Source organism: Musca domestica, unplaced genomic scaffold, assembly GCF_030504385.1.
Source record: "Musca domestica strain aabys unplaced genomic scaffold, Musca_domestica.polishedcontigs.V.1.1 2, whole genome shotgun sequence".
Classification (NCBI taxonomy): Eukaryota; Metazoa; Arthropoda; class Insecta; order Diptera; family Muscidae; genus Musca; species Musca domestica.
In genome coordinates, this window is record NW_026712249.1 from 8,775,408 (window position 1) to 8,802,200 (window position 26,793).

At 35.3% G+C, this 26,793-nt stretch overlaps 1 protein-coding gene across 7 annotated transcripts in view; it reads left to right on the forward strand.

Moving 5' to 3' along the window:
* LOC131802178 (uncharacterized) overlaps window positions 1-26,793 on the forward strand; it is a 131,822-nt gene that overhangs the window by 66,780 nt on the left and 38,249 nt on the right. For all 7 annotated transcript variants that reach the window (XM_059121778.1, XM_059121779.1, XM_059121777.1 and 4 more), the window contains one exon: window positions 21,039-21,179. In XM_059121778.1, coding sequence (XP_058977761.1) covers window positions 21,039-21,179 — 141 coding nt within the window. The remainder of the gene's footprint in view (window positions 1-21,038; window positions 21,180-26,793) is intronic.

Here is a 26,793-nt window from a genome sequence, read left to right on the forward strand (position 1 = left end):
AATTTAGTGCCATTTAGAACTTTTCGTACAAACATACGTCGCATTTCCATATTTCCGCCAAACCTTAATCACAGATACCATCAGTAATCTAAATATTAACTTTCAGAATATTATCTATATCCCTTACCCAATGCCAAATATAGCACAATTCAGGAATTTTCGTACAATTATATTGCATGTTACCCTAACCACCTTCAATATTCTGGCTGTTCAGACAATACCAAATTGTACCAAATATAGTACTATTTAGTACTTTTCATGCACTTGTAGTACACGTTTCCAAAAACACCTCTTTCTAATTCATTCGTTTATCTTTCTTAACCAGAATGTTTCAAATTTTGTACCATTTAGTACTTTTCATACAAATATAGGATGCCTTTCCGAACCACCACCAAATCTCAAATACAGACACGATCAGTAATCTTAATATCAAATTTTGAGAATTTTATCTCCTTTATCTCTTAACCCAATACCAACAATTATGGTACACATTTCCGAAACCTGCTCCATATGTCCAGGCTACATATGAAAAGCGTCCAAAATACCAAATTTTAGATTTCAAGCACAAATTGTTCGGACAGCACCAAATTGTACCAAATATAGTACTATTTAGTACTTTTCATGCACCTGTAGTTCATGTTTCCAAAACTATCACAAACCAACCACAAACAGGGACTCCAATATAAATTTCTAATTTTCAGCCTCATCCTTCCTTAACCAGATTGTTTCAAATTTAATACTTTTCATACAAATATAGGATGCCCCAGTAATCTTAATGTCAAATTTCAGAGTTTTGTCTCTATCCCTTTACCCAATACCAAATATAATACCATTCGGCACTCTTCGTACAATTATAATGCACATTTTTGAAACATCCTTATATGTCCTGGCTACACATGAACAAAGACCCTAATACCAAATTTCAGATTTCTAGCACTATATGTTCACCCAACACAAAAGTGTACCAAATATAGTACTATTTAATACACTTCGGCCACTTGTAGTACCCATTCCCAAATCACCTCTTTCTTACAAACTTACCACCAAAAGCGACCCCAATACAACATTTCGAAATTCCAGCTTCATACATTCACCCTAAACCAAACTGTTCCAAATTTATTACAATTTAGTACAGTTCGCACATTTAGTACACATTTCTAAAACCACCTCCATTTATCAAACTTGCTTTCCAACCTTGATTCTTATACCAAATTTCATGTTTTTATCTCTATCCGTTCACACAATACCAAATGGTACAATTTTAGAAGTTTTGTACCATTTTGGAACTTATTGTAACCTTAAAGACCGCATTTCTAAAAACCCTTCGGTACATCTATCCTGCACTTCATCAGTGACTCTCACTTACAATTTCAGAAATCTAGTTCATTCCTATTGTCCAATACAAGGTACTTAATTGTTAGTACATTTTAGTACTCTTCGTACAAGAATGTGAAAATCGCCAAAAAATCAATGATGAGATGTCACATCATAAAGTTATATCTTTGGAAATCTTCTGTTGCTTGGTGTTATTGGTCATGATTGAATATATATAAAAGCTCACAATAAAAAAAACCAACAACAATGCATGCCAACAAAAACAACTCAACTAGAAAACCCACATTGATTTGGTGTCATTATTAGTTGCTACTCTCCGATACCGAATATGGCAACTGAAGAAGAAGAAGATGATGAAGAATTCAGAATTCATAATAGACATGTCTTGGCTTGATGAAACATTTAACGTATTCAGTACACACTCAATACCGGACTGCTTTTATTCATTGTTTTGGTTGCGGCGACGTTGCTGGGTTGCTTCTTCTCTCTTTGCTTCTCTTGGCAATGGCAGCAACAACAACGAGAAGAATTTACAATACTAGAGCCGGGGGTTTGATGTGTGGCTTATTCATAATTGGCCCACTTTCTTCTATTAACTGGAAGTTTATTGTGGTTGCTGATGTTGTTGTTGTTGATTTAGTTTTATTTGCTGACGGACAGACCATACCATACCACATTCATTTGAGCCGTAACAATGGCTTATTGTAAGCTGTGAATCATGGCCGAAGAAGAAGAATACATTTGAAAGAAGACGAAGAACAACCAAAACATAAGACCACAATAGATAATACGATTTCTTTAAAAATAGCCCCAAAGAAATTTTGTAGGAAAAGTTGATTTATTTTTGCTGTTTGGCTATTGGAATTATGTAAACGCTGTGATTAGTGGCCAAGAGAACCAAAGAGAAATGAAAATAAAATCAAAACAAAAGATTTAAGACACAAACTTGTTTTTTATTTTTTAATGATAAAATATTCTCTCCTCTCCATCATCGATTATCTGACGATTTGCTAATAACTTTTGCTTTTTTTTGGAAATTTGAATGCACACAAATGGTTGTAGCTATTGATGTGTGCGTCTTAGCGTGTGTGTGTATTCTAAACGTTTGCCAAATTAATCGCATCTGCATATTATCTTTGGAAATAAAAAAAATACCCATTAAATATGGAAATTTAAGCAAAAAAAGAATTGATTTTGAATATTTAGCAAAATTGGCAATTTCATCATTTCCGCTTCGAAAATGCACAATAGAAGGTGAAAATAGCAATAAACGGTTAATTTTTGATTTATATCAGTTTGAATTTTTTTCGCGTTTTAAATAATAATCGATTTTTTTTGGCACGGTTTTTATTTTTAAATAAATGGTTCTCTTGGTATTTTTGTTGAGGTATTTTGTATAAAATATTTTTAAAATAACTTTCTGATGAGTTAATTATTATTATAAAGTGAATAAAAAACGAACGAAAGTGAAAAGAAATTCTTTTTTAAAAATTAAAAAAATAGGAAAACTGTATTAGGAATTTTTTCACCATACGGCTTTGTTCCAGAACCTGCAATAATCTTTTATTTTTAACATTTTAACCAGTAAAGAAAGTCTTAAAGTCGGGCGGGGCCGACCTTATGATACCCTACACCACTTTGCTAATTTAGTAGAGCTCCGCATAACAATTAAAAGTTTTTATGGGAGAATTCAATCATACACGTTATGATTATATTTATAATTTAAAGTTAAAAGGACTAAATATGCCAAAGCATTTGTATTTTTTAAATTCGGACTTGTATTGCCCATTTGCTGTAAAATTAATTTAAAATCTGATAAGGATATATATGGGAGCTATATCCAAATTTGAACCGATCTCGATAAAATTTGGCAAAGATATTTCTGAGCTGTATTTGATATATTTCCCTGAATATCGTTGTTACGGAGTGTATATTACGGCTGTGGGTAACAAATCGGATGAACAATATATATGAGAGCTATAGCTATATCTGAAACGATCTTCACCAAATTTGACATACTAGCTTCTAGACTCAATTCGGTCATAAGTGCCAAATTCCATCCCATTTGGGCAAATATTAGACGTTTGGTGCACAATATAAGGCAAATCGGACGAAGTTATATATGGGAGCTATATCCAAATCTGAACCGATCTCGATAAAATTTAGCAAATGTATTTCTAAGCTGTATTTGATATATTTCCCCAAATATTATTGTTACAGAGTGCACATTACGGCTTCGGAGGACTAAAATAACAAATCGGATGAACAATATATATGGAAGCTATAGCTATATCTGAACCGATTTCGATTAAATTTGGCATACTTATTTTCAGCCCTAATTTGGTTGTATGTGCAAAATTCCATAATATTCAGACTGATTTCACACGTTTGGTGCACAATAAAAGCCAAATCGGACGAAGATATATATGGGAGCTATATCCAAATTTTGACCGATTATCTCCAATTTCAATAGGGTTCGTCCTTGGGCCAAACAAATGATTTGTGCAAAATTTCATCTGGATCGGGCAATAAATGCGAACTTTACTTTGTTTACAAAAATACATGGACAGACGGACGAACGGACGGACATGCATAAATCGACTCAGCATGTGATTCTATGATGCATAGTTTACCAGTAGGCAGGTTAAGTTCGTAAATGGGCCAAATCGTTCCACGTTTTCGTATAGCCCTCATATAACGGTACATCCCGATATTCGGTACTTTCTTGATTTTAGCGACATTATTCACAGAAATTGTATTTGAAGTTCGTAATGGGTACTACAGCCTATGACAAAAAATTTTGTATGCAGGTCCAGATCTTCGTATAGCCCCCATATAACGGTAACTCCAGATATTCGGTATTTTGATGATTTTAGCGACATTATTCACCGGAATTGTTTCAAATTTGGTATTTGAAGTTCGAAATGGATACTACAGCCTAAGACAGAAAATTGTCTGTGCAGCTTCACGTCTTCGTATAGCCCCCATATAACGGTACCTCCAGATATTCGGTATTTTCATAATTTCAGCAACATTATTCACCGGAATCGTTTTAAATTTCGTACTGGAAGATCCTAATGGGTACTACAACCTATGACAAAAATTTTTGTATGCAGGTCCACGTCTTTGTATAGCCCCGGTTTTCATTTAGGTGGTAGTTTTTTATTTATTTTTTTTTTTTTGTTTGAAATTTTCCAAGTTCCTTCGAAATGGCCCGGCCGAACCTATCTGCTTTTTTACTTGTTTTAATATAATTTCGCAGGAGATTGCACCTTTTACAAATTTTCGTTAACGGTATTCTCTCCCTCTCTGTCTACTTTTTTCATCCCTAATTATGAACGAGAAAATATCTTCAAAGATGAATTATCCTTCAGTTCTTTGTATTATTTTAGACTTTTGGCGAATATGCAATACCTCTTTTAAATTCTAAATTCCTTGCTACGGATTTATGTATGTCTTTTCTAAATAGAAGACACCTTAAAGGACTTCTTGTGGTCAGTAGACTTTTCATTTGGATTTTGTTGATGGATGGTCTATCACAGGTCTTCTGTGGGTAAAAGGCCATCCACAGGTCTTCTGTGGAGAATAGATATCCACAGTTACATTTGTGTTTAAAAAGGACAGTGGTCTCTTACGATATATGAGCTTTCACAGCCTTCTATAAAAATAAAAATCCTCCACAGGCATTCATTTAATTTTGTGGGTCTTCTTCATTCATAGTACTATATTTTATAGTAAGAGCAACACCTTCTCTGACGTCTCGCACAAATGATGACCCACATAAATATTCTAGCTCTTAAAGTGTGTATGTGCTCCAAGGTTGAGTTGTATAAGGTCTGTATATTAAATTTTCGCTTTGATATAGACGGCTCTCTAAATCTTATGGCAAAACGCCTTGTTTCTTCGTAGAAAATACCTCACATAGATTTTCGTTCTGGTGATCCCCTTGGTTACCTTTACACAGAATAAGTCTTCGAAACATAAAATACTTTAAATATAATAAAAGAGTTTCTGAAAAATACGAAATTAATTTGAAGATTTTCCTTGTCAGTTTTGGCAATTTTGAAAACATTTTCTTAACATCCGTTCAACAGCTCTCATTTTCCATAAATTTTCATGGGATATGAATATTTAAAATTTCCTCTTCACAAAACACACAGATTTAACACAAAAACAAGTAAAAAAGCTGTAAGTTCGGCCGGGCCGAACTTTTAATACCCTCCACCATTTGGTAAAAATTTGACAATTTCCACAAAAAAAAAAAAATAAAATCCGTTAAAAATTCTGTTAAAATCTTAAAAATACCGAATGCCTATACGACGACGTGGACCTGCATAGGCAACTTTTGTCATAAGTTATTACAATATTTAAATGCGAAACTTGAAGAAAAATCTGTTTATAATGTAGCTAAAATCACCAAAACATCGAATATAGGGGGTACCGTTATATGGGGGCTATACGAAGACGTGGACCTGCACAAACAATTTTCTGGCATGGGCTGAAGTATCCATTACGAACTTCACATGCGAAATTTGAAACAATCCCGGTAAATAATGTCGCTAAAATCATCAAAATACCGAATATCGGGGGGTACGGTATATGGGGGCTATACGAAGACGTGGACCTACATGACCCTTTTTCTGTTTTATGCTGCAGCATCTTTTAGGAACTCCAAATGCCAACTTTGAAACGATTCCGGAAAAAAATGTCGCTAAAATCATCAAAATACCGAATATCGGGGGGTATGGTATATGGGGGCTATACGAAGACGTGGACCTACATGGCCCATTTTCCGTTTTATGCTGCAGTATCTATTACGAACTTCAAATACCAAATTTGGAACGATTCCGTTAAATAATGTCGCTAAAATCATCAAAAATACCGAATATCGGGGGGTACCGTTATATAGGGGCTATACGAAGACGTAGACCTACACAGATTATTTTCTGTCTTACGCTGTAGTATCTATTACGAACTTCAAATGCCAAATTTGAAACAATTCCGGTGAATAATGTCGCTAAAATCATCAAAATACCGAATATCGGGAGGTACCGTTATATGGGGGCTATATGATAACTTGGACCTATATGGCCCATTTACGAACTTAACCTGCCTACTGGCAAAATATACATGTGTGCAAAATTGCAGCCTTCTATCTCAATTTGTTCGAAAGATTATTGATTACAACAGACAGACGGACAGACACACAGACAGACAGACACACAGACAGACGGACATGGCTAAATCGCCTTAGAATTTTACGCTGATCAAGAATATATATACTTTGTTGGGTCTGACATGAGTATTTCGAGGAGTTACAAACGGAATGACAAAATTTATATACCCTCCATAGTATGGTGGAGGGTATAACAATGTCTAACAAAACATCTGCACACATGGCATTGTGTGGGCCGATCCCCTACGATCATTGGCATTTTCGAAATTTCATGCAAGCTTGGTTCCGTTAGTTTGGCCAAAAAAAAAAAAAAATTGAAAAACATTCAAATTTTCATGCGCCAAAAAAGCAATGAACTGAAAACTCAACTCTCAGGTTTTTCTTGTCATGACCAATAGCGTTAGTGTTGTTGTTGCTGTTGTGTGTTTCTGTGGGACCTTGACATTTGCAACATTTTGTTGCTGTCAGTCGGACGGCCAACGTCAATAAAATAAATTTCATTTTCTATATCTTTGCCATAGGTTATTGTTGTTTCTGTAGATTTTTCTTCAAAGTCAAACTTGTTTGTTGTTTGCTTTGTGTGTGCTCGGGATGTCATTGGAGGCAGGTTAGCCCCGCCAAGAAAAAAAAAATAAAATAAAAAAATAACAACAATAACAATATCGTTATACACTGGTATTCATTCATGCATTTGCTGGTCACCAGATGCTGCAATCGGGGAGCCAATGCGCCATCCACTGCAACAATAACAACAACAACACCACCAACGTCAATGAAAAAGAAAGTGAATGACGATCTTTTGGTTTTGTTGTTGTTTACGTTTTTGTTTTTGGTTTATAGATTCAAATTTCAATTAAGCCGAAACCGCCAGCACCCAGCACTCATCCCAGGCCTCCAGCCCCGATGATGATGAGCGTTGTGCCTGTATTTTTTTTGGACTTGTTGTTATTGCCTACTGCGATACGACTCTCTATTAAGGCAACGACGATTTTTTGTTTGCTGCATGCTGATCATGTGGCCGATAATGACGTATGTATGTGTGTATGTATCTACATGCATATTTAGGAGGAGGAAGAGGAGTTGAAGCAGAAGAAGACGACACCGTAGCAGATGATATTTGATTTTCATGAAATATTCATTGCTTTCACTGTTCAAGTTTTTTATTTGCACCGAAAATTTCCTGAGAAGATCTTTTTTGGTTAGCTTATTTTTTCTTGCACTCCGATCATTTGGAGGTTAATGGACGCCACTCAAAGACCAAGTGCAGAATAAATTACAAATTTTTTTTCCACAGATTGAAAGGGAAATTCGACAGGTTACCATGGCTACCGGATTACCCGCTTCAGCATTAACTCATTAGTGAAAAATAATGCATCTGAGATTTAATGGCAATGCTGAGTGGTTGGATATGGCCTTTTAATGGCTGGGAAGGTCTTTCAACTTGATGGCAACCTCTTGCAAACAAACAAATTCGGTTTTATTGTTCCTCTTTATTGGGTAATAAACTGAGATTTATTAGTTTCGTGTATTCGATGTAACTAAACGAGAATCATTTACCAAAAAATGGAAATTGTGAAATTGGTATCAAACAGTTTTGCTGTGGGAGGAAATGAGTTGCTCTACTGAAACATACTCACAGGGTGAGATAAAAAAACGGCAACAAAGTTTAACGCCATAATTTTTACATTTTTTTTTAAATTTTATTGAATGAAAGCAAAAAATGTCGGAAATAGCATCAAATTTTAGAATAAGTTCGAATTTGTTCGAATTGGTCACCTTTGGCACGAATTGTGGCCTTCAAACGGCCAATGAAACCGTCACACGCTGCCCGAATGTGGCTCTGTGATATTTTGCCCCATTCCCGGCGAAGCGCTTGCTTAAGGTGATCGACTCTTTGGTATTTTTTAGTGCCAACCTTGTTTTCTAAAATACTCCAGACCCATTAGTCCAGCGGATTGGTATCCGGAGATTATGGTGGGTGGCGCGTGCTGAGTACGATGGTGCTGAGTCCTGTTGTGATGTCCAAGGTCTGTGGCAAAAATGATAGCGTGCCCAAGGCTTTAATACACCCTCCAGATTATTTTCGCGATAATATTCGGCATTTATTCTGATGCCACGGTCGATAAATACGAGCGGAGAGCGACCATCGGCTGTTATGGCGGCCCACACCATCACAATGGCCGGCGCTTGAGCTCTGGTGGCCAAACGAAGGTGAACATTTTCAGCTGACCTCTTTGGCAAGTAACCACCATCATTTTGTTTACAAACTGCTGGACAACGAATGTTTTCTCATCGGAGAAAACCAAATTCGGCAGTTCACCACTTTCTCTTTTGAGTCTATTTCCTTTCCGTTGCGTTGTAAGTTTTTGCACATTTTCGAATTTCAATGGTTTAACCCCGAGCTCATTTTTCGATATTTGCCGAATGGAATATTGCGATATGTTCAGCTCACGAGCCATTTTTCGGTCACTGCGACGCGGGTTTCGATAAAGTCGCTTCTTTACGTTTCGAACCTTTACTGCTGAGGTTGCTGTTTTCTTCCGTCCACTCTCTTGACGTAGGGCTATCACGGTAACGAGCGATGGTACGAGACAGAAAAGATCTATTCACATTTAAATGCTGGAGTGCTCTAACGATAGCCATTTGTGATTTTCCAGCCAAATATAAAGAAATCACACTATCACGCTTGAATTCCATCGCGAATAACTTTTTTCCCGGGAAACTCTCACCAAAATGTTTTTGTACGCTTGTAAACAATATAATGAGCTGTCACTGGAATAATTTTAACAGCTGTCGCACGAGAGGCTTAGAAATCACAGCAGTCTGAAGTTGGTTGCAGTTTTTTCATCTCACCCTATATTCATATCTCAATTCTACACTCCGGCAGGATACCAGCTTTTGGATCGGACATAAAGAAGGCATTTTGTGACATCTCTTCAAAAATAATGGGTTTGTACGCTGTTCGTACCTTACGACTGGCGAAAGGTTGGTTAGAAACCCCCTACTTGATAATGAGAGTTTTTAATGGGAAGAAGTTATCCATGTGTCTACTTAACTACTTTAGAGGCTTCAAATACGAACTTTCAGACAATTCTGCAAAAAAAATAAATAAATGGTGAAGCCTTCATAATACCGAATGTATGGCATGGAGATATACCATAATGTAGACCTACATTAACTTTTTTTCAAGGTGGCTAAGAACCCGTAACAACCTTTAAATTCCAAATTCCATTGAAAAATGTGCCGAAAATCGTCGAAATGTTGAAAATGAAGGGGTAACGATATATTTGGGCTATACCACAATTTGGTCTTATATTTACTGTTTTTTGGCAAGGGGGCTAGGAACTCGTAACAACCTTTAAATACCAAATTTCAGACAATTCCTTAGAAAATTATCCAAAAATCATCGGAATGCCTAAAATGAGGGTTTGCCGCGTTATATAGAGGCTATACCACCATGTGGACCTATATTAACTATTCCAGACAATTTCAGACAATTCTGTTAAAAAATGTGCTGAAAGTCGTCGAAATGCCTACTATTAGGGGGTACTGTTATATGGGAGACATACCACATGCCAGACATAGACAGTTGGGACCGATATTTACTGTTTTTATACTTGCACCACAAGGTGGTCAGGGTATTATGTCTTTGTGCATTTGTTTATAACAGGCAAAAGGAAACGAGATATACCCATAGTTCCTTTTAATGATCTACATAGAATCACATTCAGAGTCGATTTATGCATGTCCGTCCGTACGTCCGTCTGTCTATGTATTTTTGTAAACAAAGTACAGGTCGCATTTATTGCCCGATCTAGATGAAATTTTGCAAAGATCTTTTGTTTGGCCCAAGGACGAACCCTATTGAAATTGGAGATAATCGGTAAAAATTTAGATATAGCTCCCATATATATCTTCGTCCGATTTGCCTTTTATTGTGCACCAAACGTGTAATATCAGTCCGAATAGTATGGAATTTTGCACGTACGATCAGATTAGACCTGAAAATAAGTATGTCAAATTTGATCGAAATCGGTTCAGATATACCTATAGCTCCCATATATATTGTTCATCCGATTTGTTATTTTTGTCCTCCGAAGCCGTAATATGCACTCTGTAACAACAATATTTGGGGAAATATATCAAATACAGCTCAGAAAGACTTTTGCCAAATTTTGTCGAGATCGGTTCAGATTTGGATATATCTCCCATATATAACTTCGTCCGATTTACTTTTATTGTGCACCAAACGTATAATATTTGTCCAAATGAAATGGAATTTGGCACTAACGACCGAATTGAGTCTAGAAGCTAGTATGTTAAATTCAGTGAAGATCGGTTCAGATATAGCTATAGCTCCCATATATACTGTTCATCCGATTTGTTATATTTGTTACCCAAAGCCGTAATATGCACTCCGTAACAACGATTTTCAGGGAAATATATCAAATACAGCTCAGAAATATCTTTGCCAAATTTTATCGAGATCGGTTCAGATTTGGATATAACTCTCATATATATATTTTTATCCGATTTCAAATTAATTGTGCACCAAATGGGCAATACAAGTCCGAATTTAAAAGATACAAATGCTTCGGGATATTTAGTGCTTCGAACTTTAAATTATAATCATAGCGTGTATGATTGAATTCTCCCATAAAAAAATTTAATTGTTATGCGGAGCTCTACTGAATTAGCAAAGTGGTGTAGGGTATCATAAAGTCGGTCCCGCCCGACTTTAAGTCTTTCTTTACTGGTTTTGTTTTTGGCAAGGAGGTAAAGAACTTGTACTAACTTTCAAATACCACATAATTCTAAATACCAAATTCCACATAAAAAAATGTGCAGAAAATAGTCGGAAGACCTAAAATGAGTGGACACTTCTATATAGAAGGTTATACCGCAATGTGGACCTATATTAATTGTTCCGGACAGTTCAGTTGAAAAAATGTGCAGAAAATAGTCAAATTGCTTAAAATAAGGAGGTATCGTTACATTGGGCTATATGAAACAGTGGGCGGATATAGCCCATCTTCGAACTTGATCTAAGTTCAAACTCAAAACAGAAGTCTAGAAAATTTCAATACTCTATCTCAATTCCTTCGGAAAATAGCCAGACGGACGAACAAGGCTAAATCGGATTAGAATTTTATACTTTAATTAAAATTAAAAATTATTACTTGTATCTCACCCTCCATGTTATGATGGAGGGCATAAAAAGATTCAATTATTCTCACGGTTTAAATACAAAAATCTCCACAAAACTTAACTACATTTAAGACAGTAATTAAAATTTGTAATTATAAACAAAAGCCCTCAATAAAGCTACCGGCTCACATTCAAACATTAGCTGGCCACAGTGCAGCCAGCCCACCAGCCAGCAGGCATGCATGCACTTGAGACATCTTGGCAATTTCATGGATTAGATTACCATAACCTACAGACTATGGCAAAAATTGTTGAACTTGGCTTGGAACAAAAATTCGTGCAAACTGTGTTTTTTTTCAACACTTCCAACAAAAACAATAAAAATAAAACAAAAACGTTTTGAAATAATTTCATTGACGCGAGTTACTTACAATTTGTACAACACAATTTGACGTCACAATAAAAAAAACACTTTTAATTGCATGAAATAATAATAAACAAATTGACGTTACCAACCGACCGACCGGCAGACAAACGTAAATGTAAACGGTTAATAAACAAAATAAAAACGCCTTTGCTGCTACAGTTCCTTTTGTGCCAACGTTGATTATCTCTTTATTGCCCTTTTTAATTTAGAAATGGAAAAGAAGCAACGGAATTTAACATTCACCAGAAATTCACGCCCTCCACATGGGAATTTCATGGAAGAAAAGATAAAAATGAAATAAAAAATTGGGGTTTGAAAAGTAAAAGTTTCAACGCCCCATGACCATAGTAATCATTGGCCAGGTTAAATTCACACAACAACAGCGCCAGCCAACCAACGGAGCAAGAAACCAACAACACCACTAACAACCAGAAAATCAGATATTATCACTTGGTAAACAACCTTTGCTTTGCTGCTGGAGGTAAAAAAACCTTTTTTTTTTTTGGTGCCAAAGAAATAGAAAACGTAACAACACCGACTGCTGAATGACTGAAGTCTGCAACCAAAAGCCGGCTAATTTTCCCATTGTTGATGATTATCGCCATTCATGACGCCACGCGCACATAGCTCCAAAACATAACATAATGACGAGAAGAATATGAATTTGGTTTTGGAATTTTGTAACACCACCAACGAAGATAACACCGCTAACCTGAACAAAGCTTGATTTTTAAGCTGCAAACTGAAACACATTTGCTAAATTTTTGCAGAACAAAAAATAATTCTATGAATGCCTCGCCTTGTTCGAGAGTGACAAAAATAATTAGAATTTTAAAATGATGTGCAAAAACTCAAATATTTACATATCGATTGTGAAGACGTGTATTGGGCATAAACCAGTAAAGAAAGGACAAAGTCGGATGTGGCAAACTTGATCATACCCTACACTAATCTGCATATTAAGTAGAGCTGCCCATAACAAATAAACATTTTTATGGGGAATAGATCTTGTTTTTTGAATGCGCTTTAAAGCAGATATATTTGAAAGGATCTTATATATCCTCCTCTTTATAGATTCCTACTAAATTTGACAGACTGAACCAATTTTCATAGAAATCCATCTTATTTGAGCTGATATTACACATTTTAGGCAAAATAAACGTAAAATCGGATAAATATATATATGGAATCTGAATCCAAATCTGAGGCGATCTCTATAAAATTAATCAGAGGTATTTCTATGTGCATCTGATGGCTGAGACCAAATATCGTTGTTGAGAAGATCATTTTACGGGTGTGAGGGAAAATAAATATGGATCCACATCCGATACACTTCCTTCCAAGCTGCAACAGCGAAATTTTAAGACCCTTTCTCCCTCTCTCTCTCTCTGAGAGCAGAGAGACCCTCTCTCTCTGATATTCTGTTTTGTTTTGTATTCTACGATTTATTTCAACTGTTTTATACCCTACATCAAATTTAAGAAGGAAGCGGGTTAGACCCATAGTTCCTTTTGATGATCTGCATAAAATCACATTCTGAGTTGATTTATGCATGTCCGTTCGTCCGTCCGTTAGGTCGCATTTATTGCCCCATTAAGATGAAACTTTGCACAAAACATTCGTTTGACCCATGGACGAAACGTATTGAAATTGGAGGTAATAGATATTCAATATTAAGTCATATACATCTTCGTCCGATCTTTCTTTTATTGTGCAACAAATTTATAATATTGGCACCAATAGGATGGAATTTGGTACATGCGGCCAAATTGAGACAGTATATCAAATTTGGCGAAAATCGCTTCAGATATAGCTCCCATATATATTGTTCATCCGATTTGTTATTTTCCCCTCACGTAATATGAACCCCACAACAAGGATATTCGGGAAGATATATCAAATACAACTCAGAAATACTTTTGCCAAATTTTATCAAGATCGGTTCAGATTGGGATATGACTCCCATCTTAAAAAGATTTCAACGAATATCAGCCCAAATTGAATGAAATAAGGCACGTATGTCCGAATTCAGCCCTGAAGCAAGTACTTCAAATTTGGTAAAAATCGGTTCAGATATAGTTATAGGTCCCATATATATGTTTGGGGTTTAAGGCCCTCAGGTACGTAATATGCACTCCACAAAACTGATATTTCGAACCAGATATCAGAAAGAGCTCAGAAATACGCTTGCCTTTTTTCATCAAAAATCGGTTTAGATTTGGATATAGCCTTATATAACTATATTCGATTTGAGGTTAATTGTCCACCGAATGGTAAATATCAGCCCAAATGGAGTAGATTTTTGCACATACGGCAGAATCCATGCCTAAAAGCTCATACTTCAAAGTAGTTGAAAATCGGTTAAGATCTAGCTAAAGCTTTCATCTATATATGTTTCATCCGATTTGATGCCTCCCTCGCATACGTAATATACACACCACAAACAATGATATTTGATACCGGACATCAGGTAATTCTGCCAAATTTTATCGAGATCGGTTTAGATTTTTATATACCTTCGATATACATCTTCATCCGATTTTACGGTTATTGTCCACGACATATTTTTTTCAGCCCAAATAGGTTTGATTTTTTTTCATATTCAACCGAATTTTTCCACTTGGTGAATCTCGGTCCCTTACATCTATTGCTCCAATAAATATTTTTATACCCTCCACCATAGTATGGAGGGTATATTCTTGATCAGCATACAATTCTATGTCGATTTAGCAATGTCCGTCCGTCTATCCGTCTGTGGAAATCACTCTAGCTTCCGAACGAAATGAAGTAAGTTGATAAAAATTTACTGAAATGTGTATTATGTCTGTAGGACTTTGGTATTGAAAATGGGCCATGTAGGTCCACGTATAGTCCCCATATAACGGTACACCCTCCCCCCTCACCCCCGATATTCGGTATTTTGATTTTAGCTACATTATTCACCGGCAATGTTTCAAATTTGGTATTTGAAATTCGTAATGGGCACTACAGCCTATGACAGAAAATTGTCCTTGCAGATCCATGCCTTCATATGGCCTCCATATAACTGCACCTCCCAATATTCGGTATTTTAATTATTTTAGCATCATTATTCAATCTCATTATTCTGATCTCTACCATCTTTTTAACAGATTTTGTGTTGATGGAAATATTGAGATGTGTCATGTCTGAATGGAATCGAATGTTAATTTCGCATTTTATGAGCTCCATGGATATTCAAATGTTGACCCTTTGTGGGGGATTTACTTCTTGGAGTGGACCGATATATTTCATCTTAACACCAGACCTTCGGTTAATAAAAATATTGTGATCTGTGTAATTTGGAGATAATCAGACTTTTACATCAAATTTTATAAGAGTTATAATCATTCAAAATGTTGTGAGGGAGGTACTTGATAAATTGGACCGATATTCCATAGTCCATAGTCCATTTTCGCACCTGACCTAACACAGATGCAAAAATTGGGATTTGCAAAGTTGGAGCAAAATTGGATTATCTTTTCTCTTTCTGTACAGTAAATTATTTTCTTTGAAAATGTCGACATTTTGTGGGGGAGGTACCAGAAGAAGTTGACCGATATTTTCCATCTCCGAACTCGATCTAAGTTTGACAATAATATTACGATGTACCAAGTTTGGATCAAATCGGATACTCCCTTCGAGAGTTATTGTGCGCACCAGCCAGACAGACTGACATGCGGACGGACGGACATCGCTAGATCGACTCCAAATGTCCTGAATCTGATTTGGTCCAAAGATACCTAAGATCTAAAAGCGTTATTTCCATGAGGTACGTTTTGATTGTATCAAATGATTTATACCCTTTGTAGCCGTTTACCTGAGGGTAAATTAACAATGGGATTAAGCCATTTGCAACAACATAATACTACGGTATTCCGAACAAAGTAATCCTATAAAGTAAAGATATCCTTATAAAATATTTATATTATTCATTAGGCCCATCTGTCTCTCCCCCAAATCGGTTGAACCATATATATGAGAGCTGCAGCTATATCAGAACCGATTTTCTCCAAATTTTATGTACTTGCTTCTAAACTGAATTCGGTCGGATGTGCCAAATTCAGGTCATTTGAACTGATATTGGCCGTTTGGTGCATAATTAACACGAAATCGGTTGAAAATATATATGGGAGCTATACCAAATTTTGGACCGATTCTCACCAGTTTCAATACGGTTCGTCATTGATTGGAAAATTTCATCTCAATCGGATAATAAATGCGACCTGCATTTTGTTCATAAAAATACATGAACAGACGTACGACTGACATGCATAAATCGACTCAGAAAGTTATTCTATGAAGATCCTCAAAAGTAACTATGGGTCTATCTCGCCGCCTTCTCCATTATGCACAAAGGCATAATACCCTTACCACTATGTGGCGTAGAATATAAAAATGTGGAAGAGGGGAGAAATTGCCTTTTCGATGTAGATTACTTTGCGATGTAAACTTTCAAAACGTCGAAAGCCCCTCTTTCATAATCCGCCGATACTCATCTTGCAAATTTTACAGAAATAACTTTAAAGGCTTAATATTTTTAGAATTGCATAGATCTTTCAAGAATGATTTTCTGATGGCATATCCTAGCAATACTACATAAGACGTACTGAAAGTTCGCTTAGTATGTCATACATGTTTTCCAAAGATACTCTTCATTGCTCCATACATGTAATGCACCTCCCCTTACAATAATACCTTACTATGCCATAAAACACAAAAAATAATAGAACAATAACAATTATAAACATCTCGTTCTTCGCCATGAAGAATATTCAAAATTTTTGTTAACCCAGATTTGATGTGACACAATTTATGATTATGACTTGGTTTTGCGTTGTCGGCATGAAATTCTTGTCGTCTTCTGAGACGAAGCGTTTGTTCGTCTTTAGTTAGAAGCTTTGATGTTGTTTGAATTTTTAATTATATTAACGTGTGATTGCTAATTCAATTTACAAGTCATGTTTTGGTCGGTCATATTGTTTTAGACGATGGAAATATGTGAGTGTGTGTGTGACGTTGTGGTTTTGCCGTTATTCTCAGAACTAAAAAAATAGAAAAAAAAAATATTAATTAATAATGTAGGGTTTTTTATGTTGACAAAGAAGTTTTCACACCAGCCTCATCTGGGGAATATTAATGAAACTTGTGTTGTCGTCGTAGAGATTGAAATTAGATTAATTGTTTATTGTTATGAGGAAATTATGTCACATACAATAAATTCAAAAAATAGATGCAAAGAACTATTAATTTTAAGAAGTTTTCTATAAAAAAAATTACTTAAGAGTGTATATTTTTTAGGGGAGAGGCGCAGGTATCTTAACGAAGAATTGTCAAATGTACCCTTTACTACATTAAATGCCTAGAGAAGTTTAAAGTTCAAGGCCTTCAAAAAATAAAATAACGTTTTAAGAACAAAGTTGAGAGTTTTTTGGTTAATTGGAGCCTCAATCGTTGTATAGACAGAAGATCCGTTGAGAAGTGGCCTACTGATATAAGTAGAACTCATTCAACAATCGCAAGACCATTCCAAAAAAGTCTACATAAATCGAAAATAACGAAAACTGGATTTACAAAAATTTTTGAGAGAGGAATATTCAGATAGTACTATAACAAAGCGAAGATCTATGTTGAACCATTTTGGTTTGGAGCTAAATGACTGATATAGAATCTACGCCCAAAAGAAAAGGCATGAGGTTCGGTCTTGGTTCGCAGACGTATGATAGGCCTGGATTTTTAGAAATTCCTACTAAAATGGCACGAAAAGTACTAAAATGTACTTAACATCAAATACTTTGTATTGGACAAACGGAATAAGCTACACTTCTGAAATTTAGAATGAGAGTCACTGACGGAGTGTAGGATAGATGTACCGAAGGCTTGTTGCAAATTCAAACTTTAAGCTTACGAAAAGTCCTAAAATGGTACTTAACTTCTAAAAAAGTACCATATGGTATTATGTGAACGGATAGAGTTAAAATCGTTGGTATGAGAATCAAGGTTGGAAAGGAAGTTTGATATATGAAGGTGGATTTGGAAGTGTATAATGAGTATGAACTGTACTAAATTTGGAACAGTTTGGTTTGGAGTAAACGGATGAAGCTGGAATTTTTAAATTTTGTATTGGGGTTTATAATAAAAAGGTGGTTTTGGAAATGTGCACCACGAGTGTGCGAAAAGAACTAAATAGTACTGGTATTGGGTGAACAGATAGTGCTACAAATCTGAAATTGTGTAATATCGCTGTTTATGTGCTGAATGGACATATGGAGGTGGTTTCCGAACCATAATTGTACGAAAAGTGCAATTGGGTGAAGGGAATACCGAAATTTATTTTACTGATGGCGTCTGATGCTGATATTTGGAGCTGGATTGGCAAATTGAATTGAGATATGGGATTTGATTTTGGAAATGCGTATTAAGTGTGCAAACTGTACTAAATGGTACTAAATTTGGAACAGTTTAATTTAGCGTAAACGGATGTAGCTGAAATTTTGAAAATTGTTATTGGTGTTCCTGTTGGAGGTAGGTTTGTGATAAAGAGGTGGTTTTGGAAATGTGTACTACAAGTGCACGAAAAGTAGTAAATAGTACTATACTTGGTACAATTTGGTAAAGGGTGAACAGATAGTGCTTGAAATCTGAAATTTGATATTACGGTCGTTGTTCATGTATAGCCAGGACATATGGAGGTGGTTTTGGAAATGTGTACCATAATTGTTCGACAAGTACTAAATAGTACTAAATTTGGTATTGGGCAAAGGAATAGATCTGAAAATCCGAAATTTGATATTTAGATTACTGTTGGCATCTGAGGTTGATATTTGTACAAAAAGTACAAAATGGTACTAAATTTTGTATTGAGTGAATAGCGCTGGAGTCCTCTTGAGATATGGGGGTGATTTTAGAAATGTGTACCATAATTGTTCGAAAAGTACTAAATAGTACTAATTTTGGTATTGGGCGAAGAGAGAGAGAGATACAATTCTAAAATTTGACATTTAGAAACTGGTGGCATCTGGATTTAAGAACTGGCGGTGGTTTGGAAATGCGTCCTATAATTTTACAAAAAGTACTAAATGGTACTAAATTTGGTATTAGGTGAGGTGAATTGGTTGGAATCCTCAAGATTGATATAGATGTCTCTGTTGATATCTAGAATTGAGATACGGAGGCGATTTTGGAAATGAGTACTATAATTGTAAGAAAAGTACTAAATAGTACTATATTTTGTGTTGGGTGAGGGACTATAGCTGAAATCCTGAAATTTAATATAGAAGTCTCCGTTGAGTACTATAATTGTAAGAAAAGTACTAAATAGCACTAAATTTGGTATTGGGTGAGGGGATATGGTTGGAATCCTCAAGATTGATATAGATGTCTCTGTTGGTATCTAGAATTGAGATACGGTGGCGATTTTAGAAATGAGTTCTACAATTGTAAGAAAAGTACTAAATTTGGTATTGGGCTATGGAAAACTTCTGAAATTTGATATTTTGATTACTGATGGCACTGTTGTACCAGAATTGTTCGAAAAGTACTAAATGGTACTTAATTTGGTATTCGGTGAAGGGATAGAGCTGGAATCCCGAAATTTGATATTGAAGTCTCTTTTGGTATCTGGAATTGAGATATGGTGGTGTTTTCGCAAATGGGTACTATATTTGTACGAAACGTACTCAAATTGGTATTGGGTGAAGAAATAGAGCTGAAATCCAGACATTAGATATAGATGTCACAGTAGGTTCTTTGATTATGATATTGGTATTGGAAATGTGTACCGTAATTGTTCGAAAAGTACTAAGTGGTACTTAATTTGGAACTAATGTTCTGTTGGTAACTGGGATTCAGGTATGGAGGTGGTTTTGGAAATGCGTACTATAATTGTACTAAATGGTACAAAATTTGGTAAAGGAAGAAATTACAGAACTGAAATCCTGAAATTGGATATTACGGTCACTGTTGGTATCTGAGGTTGAGATATGGAGACTGTGTTGAAATTTGATGTGAATGCAACTGTTGGCATCTGTAGTTGAGAGAAGGAGGTGGTTTAGAAAATTCGCACTATGAAGGGCAAAATGCCACAAAATGTGCCCTTGTGTTTTGGGATAGAGATGGAATTCTGAAATTTGGTATCGGTAAACAGAATGTAACGTATGGTTACAAATTTGGGATATAATTGAGCGGAATTTTTGAAATTTGATAGGAAGGCGCTGGATTTGGGAATGCGCACCATGATTGGTAGAAAAGTACTAAATAGTACTTAATTGTAAATTTACCTTTGCTTGAATCCGGAAATTTAATATTGAGGTCACTTTTGGTTCCTAGGACTTAACTATGCTGGCGACCAACTAATATGCTCTTCGCTAAATATGCTCTTAATGCTCTTCGCTAAACTTAAAAACAAAAGATTTTGAGAAACCACTCTAGTTTAATAAAAATTCTCAATATTTTTAAAATTTTTCGAAAGTTTGGTATTTGTATGCTAGTTTCGGGAAAATTTTTTTTTTTGGGGGCGGACCCGGATATTCGATCTGAAAGTCCGGGCCAAACCAATATGGACAATATTTCTATCATTTGAAAGCTAAAATACCTATCCAACATGTGGTCACATGGTGGATTTTTTTGGACTCGAATTTCAAAAAATTTAAGGATCTTTACGAAGCTAGTACAGCTGAAAAGTTATTACAATATTACCATAGTACAAATTATAGTCAGAGTTTAAGTCATACACATTTTTGTTCCTATCAAATGTAGATTAAGTTTATAGGTGATGATATTGATCTACCTACTTTTAGCTACCTGTCGGAAACTCATTATTTTATTTATTTATTTTTTTTTTGTATTTCCTATATCTTTACAACTTAATAAATAAATCGAATTAACGTGAAAAAATTGTCTCATTTATTTATGCCACTTCTTTTTTTGTTGCAGAATAAAAAGTCACAAAGTGATGGAAAAACTTCCGGTTCCGACAAATCACCAAAAACCATAAATAACAACAACAGTAGCACCGCTAATGGTAATATTTGCGGAAAACATTCGTCCTCATCAAGCAGCAAAACTAACTGGAAGGTAAGTTTCACCGCAAAAAAAAATGAAAAAAAAAACTTCAGACTTCAGTTCAGTTCCGAGGCATAGAGTGAAAACATGTTAACACATAACGTTGCTATGTTGGAACCCACCTCCCCTCCTCCACTACGCATATGGCGTGCAAGTGGGTGTTGTTGTTATGCCGCTGTCAATGTTAACACGCTTTTTTCGTCAATCGAATCGCTGAGCAGAGCAATGCGTGTGAAATGCAGCGCATTTAAGAAGCGTGCAATATATGCCACGCACTAGTTTTTAATTGCTGGGTTATGCTACCACATGGAATAGGGAAGCCGTTGGAGAAAAATTGGTCGGATTTTTTATTATTTCAAAATAATGTAAAATTCTCGACATAAAACCTTGGTTAAAATTTTGTCAGATATTAAATTAGATATTTGAAATTTAATCAATTTCTCACTTTAAAAAATTGAATTGAAAAACTTCTCAAGCGGAATTTTAAAAATATTTTTTGTTACGAAATTTAAATCTTAAACGACAATCCTACATTTAAAAATTCATATATATGTATGTACATCCATATGTAGCAAATGATGAATTGAATATTGAGTAGCCAGTCAGTCAGTCGCTGGTAAAAATGCGTCGCTGCAGATACATAAGGAAACCCAATTTTTATTTCATTTGCACTTTGCTTCGTGATGTTCCAATGAAGAAAACGCAATGAAAACATAAGCAGCAACAAAAACAACAACGAAGAAAAGTAATGCGGAACTGTTATCCACATCCACACATATATTTTGCATTAATGCAATAATACGTTCATGTTCCAGTAACATTTGACCCATACCAAAATCGCCACGGAAGAAAGAAACTGATAATTTATTGATACACTCGAAGAAAAACTGGTGTTCAATGAATACATTTTTGTTAGGGGAAATTAATCATTTCCAAATCATACCGGATAGGTATGATTATTATTATTACAAATCTATTCACTTGTAGCCAAAAAACTACTTTTTCGAGCAACATGCCCTGATTACAATAAGTAATAAGTAATCCGATTTGTAAGTCTAAATTTGGGAGCCACATGAGAGTTGTTTTGTGAAGTACATACAGGTGAGATAAAAAAACGTTTGTGTCTCGTACCATCGCTCATTGCCGTGATACTGGTAACGTAGCCCGACGTCAAGGGTGTGGACGGAAGGAAACAGCAACATCAGCAGAAATGGCTCGAAAAGTAAAGAAGCGACTTGATCGAAACCTGAAACTGAAAATGTGCACCTTCGGTTGGGCACCAGAACTCAAGCGCTGGCCATGGTGATGGTGTGGGCCGCCATAACAGCCGATGGTCGTTCTCCGCTTGTATTAATCGACCATGGCATCAGAATAAATGCCGAATATTATCGCGAAAATATTCTGGAGGGCGTATTAAAGCCTTAGTCACGCAAACATTTTGATCGCAGCACCATCGCACTCAGCACGCGCCACTCAAGAATAGTTACAAAATGAGGTTCCTCTCTTCATTTCCAGCGCACAATGGCCACCAAAATCTCTGGATACCAATCCGTTGGACTATTGTGTCCGGAGTATTCTGGAAAGCAAGGTTGGCACTAAAAAATACCAAAGTGTCGATCACCTCAAGCAAGCGCTTCGCCGTGAATGGGCCAGAATACCGCAGAGCATCATTCGGGCAGTGTGTGACGGTTTTATCGGCCGTTTGAAGGCCATAATTCGTGCCAAAGGTGACCAATTCGAACAAATCTAAACCTATCCTTAAATTTGATGGTATTTCCGACAGTTTTTGCTTTCATTCAATAAAATTAAAAAAAAAAACATTAAAAAAATATGGCGTTTGACTTTGTTGCAGTTTTTTATCTCACCCTGTATATCTCCTCTAGCCATATGGCTAAGGGTATAAAAATTGGCCACCACCATATGTAAATCCTAGAAATCAACAGAGACCTCAATGTCAAATTTCTGAATTCAACCTTTATCTATTTTTTACTTTTCGAACCATTATAGTTCGCATCCATAAATCCATCTCCTTCTCTCAAAACAATATACCAACAGAGGCCTCCATATCAAATTTCAGAATTCCAGCTGTACCCTAGGACCCAATTCCGAAATTATTACCATACTTTTGGTACAGTTATACTACTAATGCCACATCCTTCTCTCCATCCAAGACAGCTAAAGTGACCTCGATACCAAATTCCAGAATTCCATCACCCAACAGCACATTTTGTGACATTTTGACACTTTTCGTACGTTCATAGTACGAATTTTCAAAACCACCTGCTTCTCTCAACTGCAGACAACAACAGCAACATCCATATCAAATTTCAGAATTTCAGCTCTAATCCTTCACCCAATTAGTACTATTTAGTACTTTAGTACTATTTACAAAATTTAGTACTTTCTACACAATTATAGTACACATTTCCAAAACCATTTCCACATTTCAATTAGAGATGCCAACAATGACCTTATTATTAAATTTCGGAATTTCAAGTCTATAACTTTCCCAATGGCCAAATTTAGTACTATTTAGTACAATTATAGTACGAATATCTAAAACCACCCCCATATCTTAACCACAGACATCGTCAAACATTGAGCTTAATATCAATTTTCAGGATTTCTACTCTTTAATTTCCCCCATTGCCAAATTGGGTACCATTTAGTACAATTATAGTACGCATTTTCAAAACCACCTCCATATCTCAATTTCATATACCAACAGAGGCCTAAATAATAAATTTAGTACCATTTAGTACTTTTCGCAATAATCAAATCTCAGTAATCTAAATTGTAAATTTCAAATTTGTATCTCTATCCCCTGACCCAATACCAAACATAATACAATTCAGTACTTTTTCGTACAATTATAGCACACATTTCCAAAACAACTTCCATATATCAATTTCAGAGCCCTCAATATGAAATTTGAGGATTCCAGTCCTATATCCTCACCAAATACCAAATTTAGTACCACTTAATACCACCAGTAATCCTTAAGCCAGTTACCAAACCGGTCTTTTTGGCTCTTTTTCAACTGACATTTAACTTCGAGTGTATTCCAGAGATTAATTTGTTTAAATGTAGCATGAATTGTGTGTGTCAGTATGTGTGTGTATTTCATCATATCAAAATGTATTATGGAAAATCCATGATTTTGTAAGTGAAACAGCGGTACCAGCAGCAGTTCAACTCCGAAAACAAAGCTTTCATAAATTTCATTTTTCCACTTCTTAATTGACTCAAGTTTTAATGGTGCGAAAAATGTCTTAATTTTATGTGGAAAAAAATCATGGAGCATAGATTGGAAGAGGAGATGCAAATTGGACGCAACTTTGTTGTGATTTGAACAGGTTGCATGGTATAATATTTGAATTTCAATTTGTTAATATTATTAAAATATCATCTAAAATTTATTAATATTATGATCAATATAATTAAAATAAAATAAATAATTAATTAATTTATTTCCTGAATGAAAAGGTGCCAACGTAAAATATTTGAATTTCAATTTAATATTTTTAGGATATAGAAGTCACAATAATAAGGCATTTAGTTCGTGTAGAAACATTCCATTTTTATGTTTCGATATAAAAATAAAAAAATCTTCTTTTTCTTCTCTAAAATTTAATTTATTCAGTTGCCACACACACACACACACACACACGAAATTTATGATTTTCTTAACCCCAATGAATTTTCAATGGCCTACGCAAAATAAATCATAAAAATAATGTAAGCATTAGCGATCACATGTTCGAGCCAATATTTGTATGGAAGCCTTGTGTTCATTACAACGCTAATATGACAAACTTGATTTGCATTTCCAGTTGTGGCTTTGCGGCGATTTGTAGCCCAACTGCACTAAATACCCATGTCAAAATCTGTCAAATTTGTTTATGTTACCTACCTTGTAAATGCAATAATACCATATGAGGATATTTGGGGAAAATGAGTATGAAAAATTGAGAAGGTTTTGATAACTCATCGAAATAATCATTTTAGACCCAACAAAGTATATATATTCTTGATCAGCGTAAAATTCTAAGACGATTTAGCCCTGTCCGTCCGTCTGTTGTAATCATGCTACGGTCTAAACGAATTAAGATAGGAAGCTAAAATTTTGCACAGATCTCTCTTTTGACTGCAGGCAGGTCAAGTTCGAAGATGGGGTATATCGGTCAACGATATCGTATAGCCCCCATATAACGGTACCCCCGATATTCGGTATTTTGATGATGTTAGCCACATTTTTCAATGTAATTGTCTGAAAATCCACACAAGTAATTCCTTGTGGGTACTTTATACCTCGGCAGATATTTATCTATATAGGTCCACAATATCGTATATCCCCCATATAACAGTACCCCCAATATTCGGGATTTTGATGATTTTAGCCACATTTTCCAATGGAATTATCTGAAAATCCACACAAGGAGTTCATTGTGAGTACTTTACGCCCAGACATAAATTTGTCTATATAGGTCCACAATAGCATATATCCCCCCATATATCGACACCTTCCGATATTAGGTATTTTAAAGATTTTAACAGAATTTTCAATGGAATTTATTTTTTTGAATATTTTCTAATTGGTTCCAAATGGTGGAGGGTATTCAAAGTTCGGCCCGGCCGAACTTACGGCTTTTTTATTTATTTATTTTTTTGCATTGTCAAATAAATCGAAATCTTGTTTTCCAAAAATTTTCAAACCAAATTCTTAAAAAAAGACTCACACACTCACAAATTCCAAACAACATGTGCATAACACAGAGAATTGTTAAAAAATCGAATAAATCTTATCTCACAGCTTATTACCTGGCTTTATATTCGTACATATCAGACCTACTTTTGACTGGCCGTAAATAAGTATGTAGTTTATTACTGTTTACAAGATAACATAACATTTAATAATGAAAAGCTACTGCACACAGTGTATTTAAATGTATAAAAATAGATAAGAGCGCGTGGTTTTTTTTTTTCCTTGGAAAATAAAATTAAGGTTAGGGACGCTATTTCCAATTTAGGATATAAACAATTTCCAAACAAAATCTCTCAATAAAAGATTTCACTAGTTTTAGTTCACCAAATGATAAAATTCGGCTGAGTATAAAAAATCTATTCAATTTTGGCTGATATTACATATGTGGTGAGCAATAACCGTAAAATCGGATGAAGATGTATATCGGATCTATATAAAAATCTGAACCGATCTCGATAAAATTTGGCAGAGGAATTTTCGAGCAGTATCTGATGCCCGGTATCAAATATCATTGTTGTGGAGTGCATATTAAGCATGTGAGGAATTTTAACATCAAATCGGATGAAACCTTTATATGGTAGCTATAGGTATATCTGAACCGATTTTCAGCGAAATTTGAAGTACCAAAATTTGAAGTACTTGCTTTTAGACTGAATTCCTTTCGAATTGATAAAATTCAGTCCATTTGGAGTGATATTAGCCATTTGGAGCACATAAAACCTGAAATCGGATAAATATATTTATGGGAGCTATATCCAAATCTGAAGCGATCTTTATCAAATTTAGCAGAGGTATATCTGGGCTGTATTTGATATCTGATAACAAAGATTATTGTTGTGGAGTGCATATTGCGCATGTGAG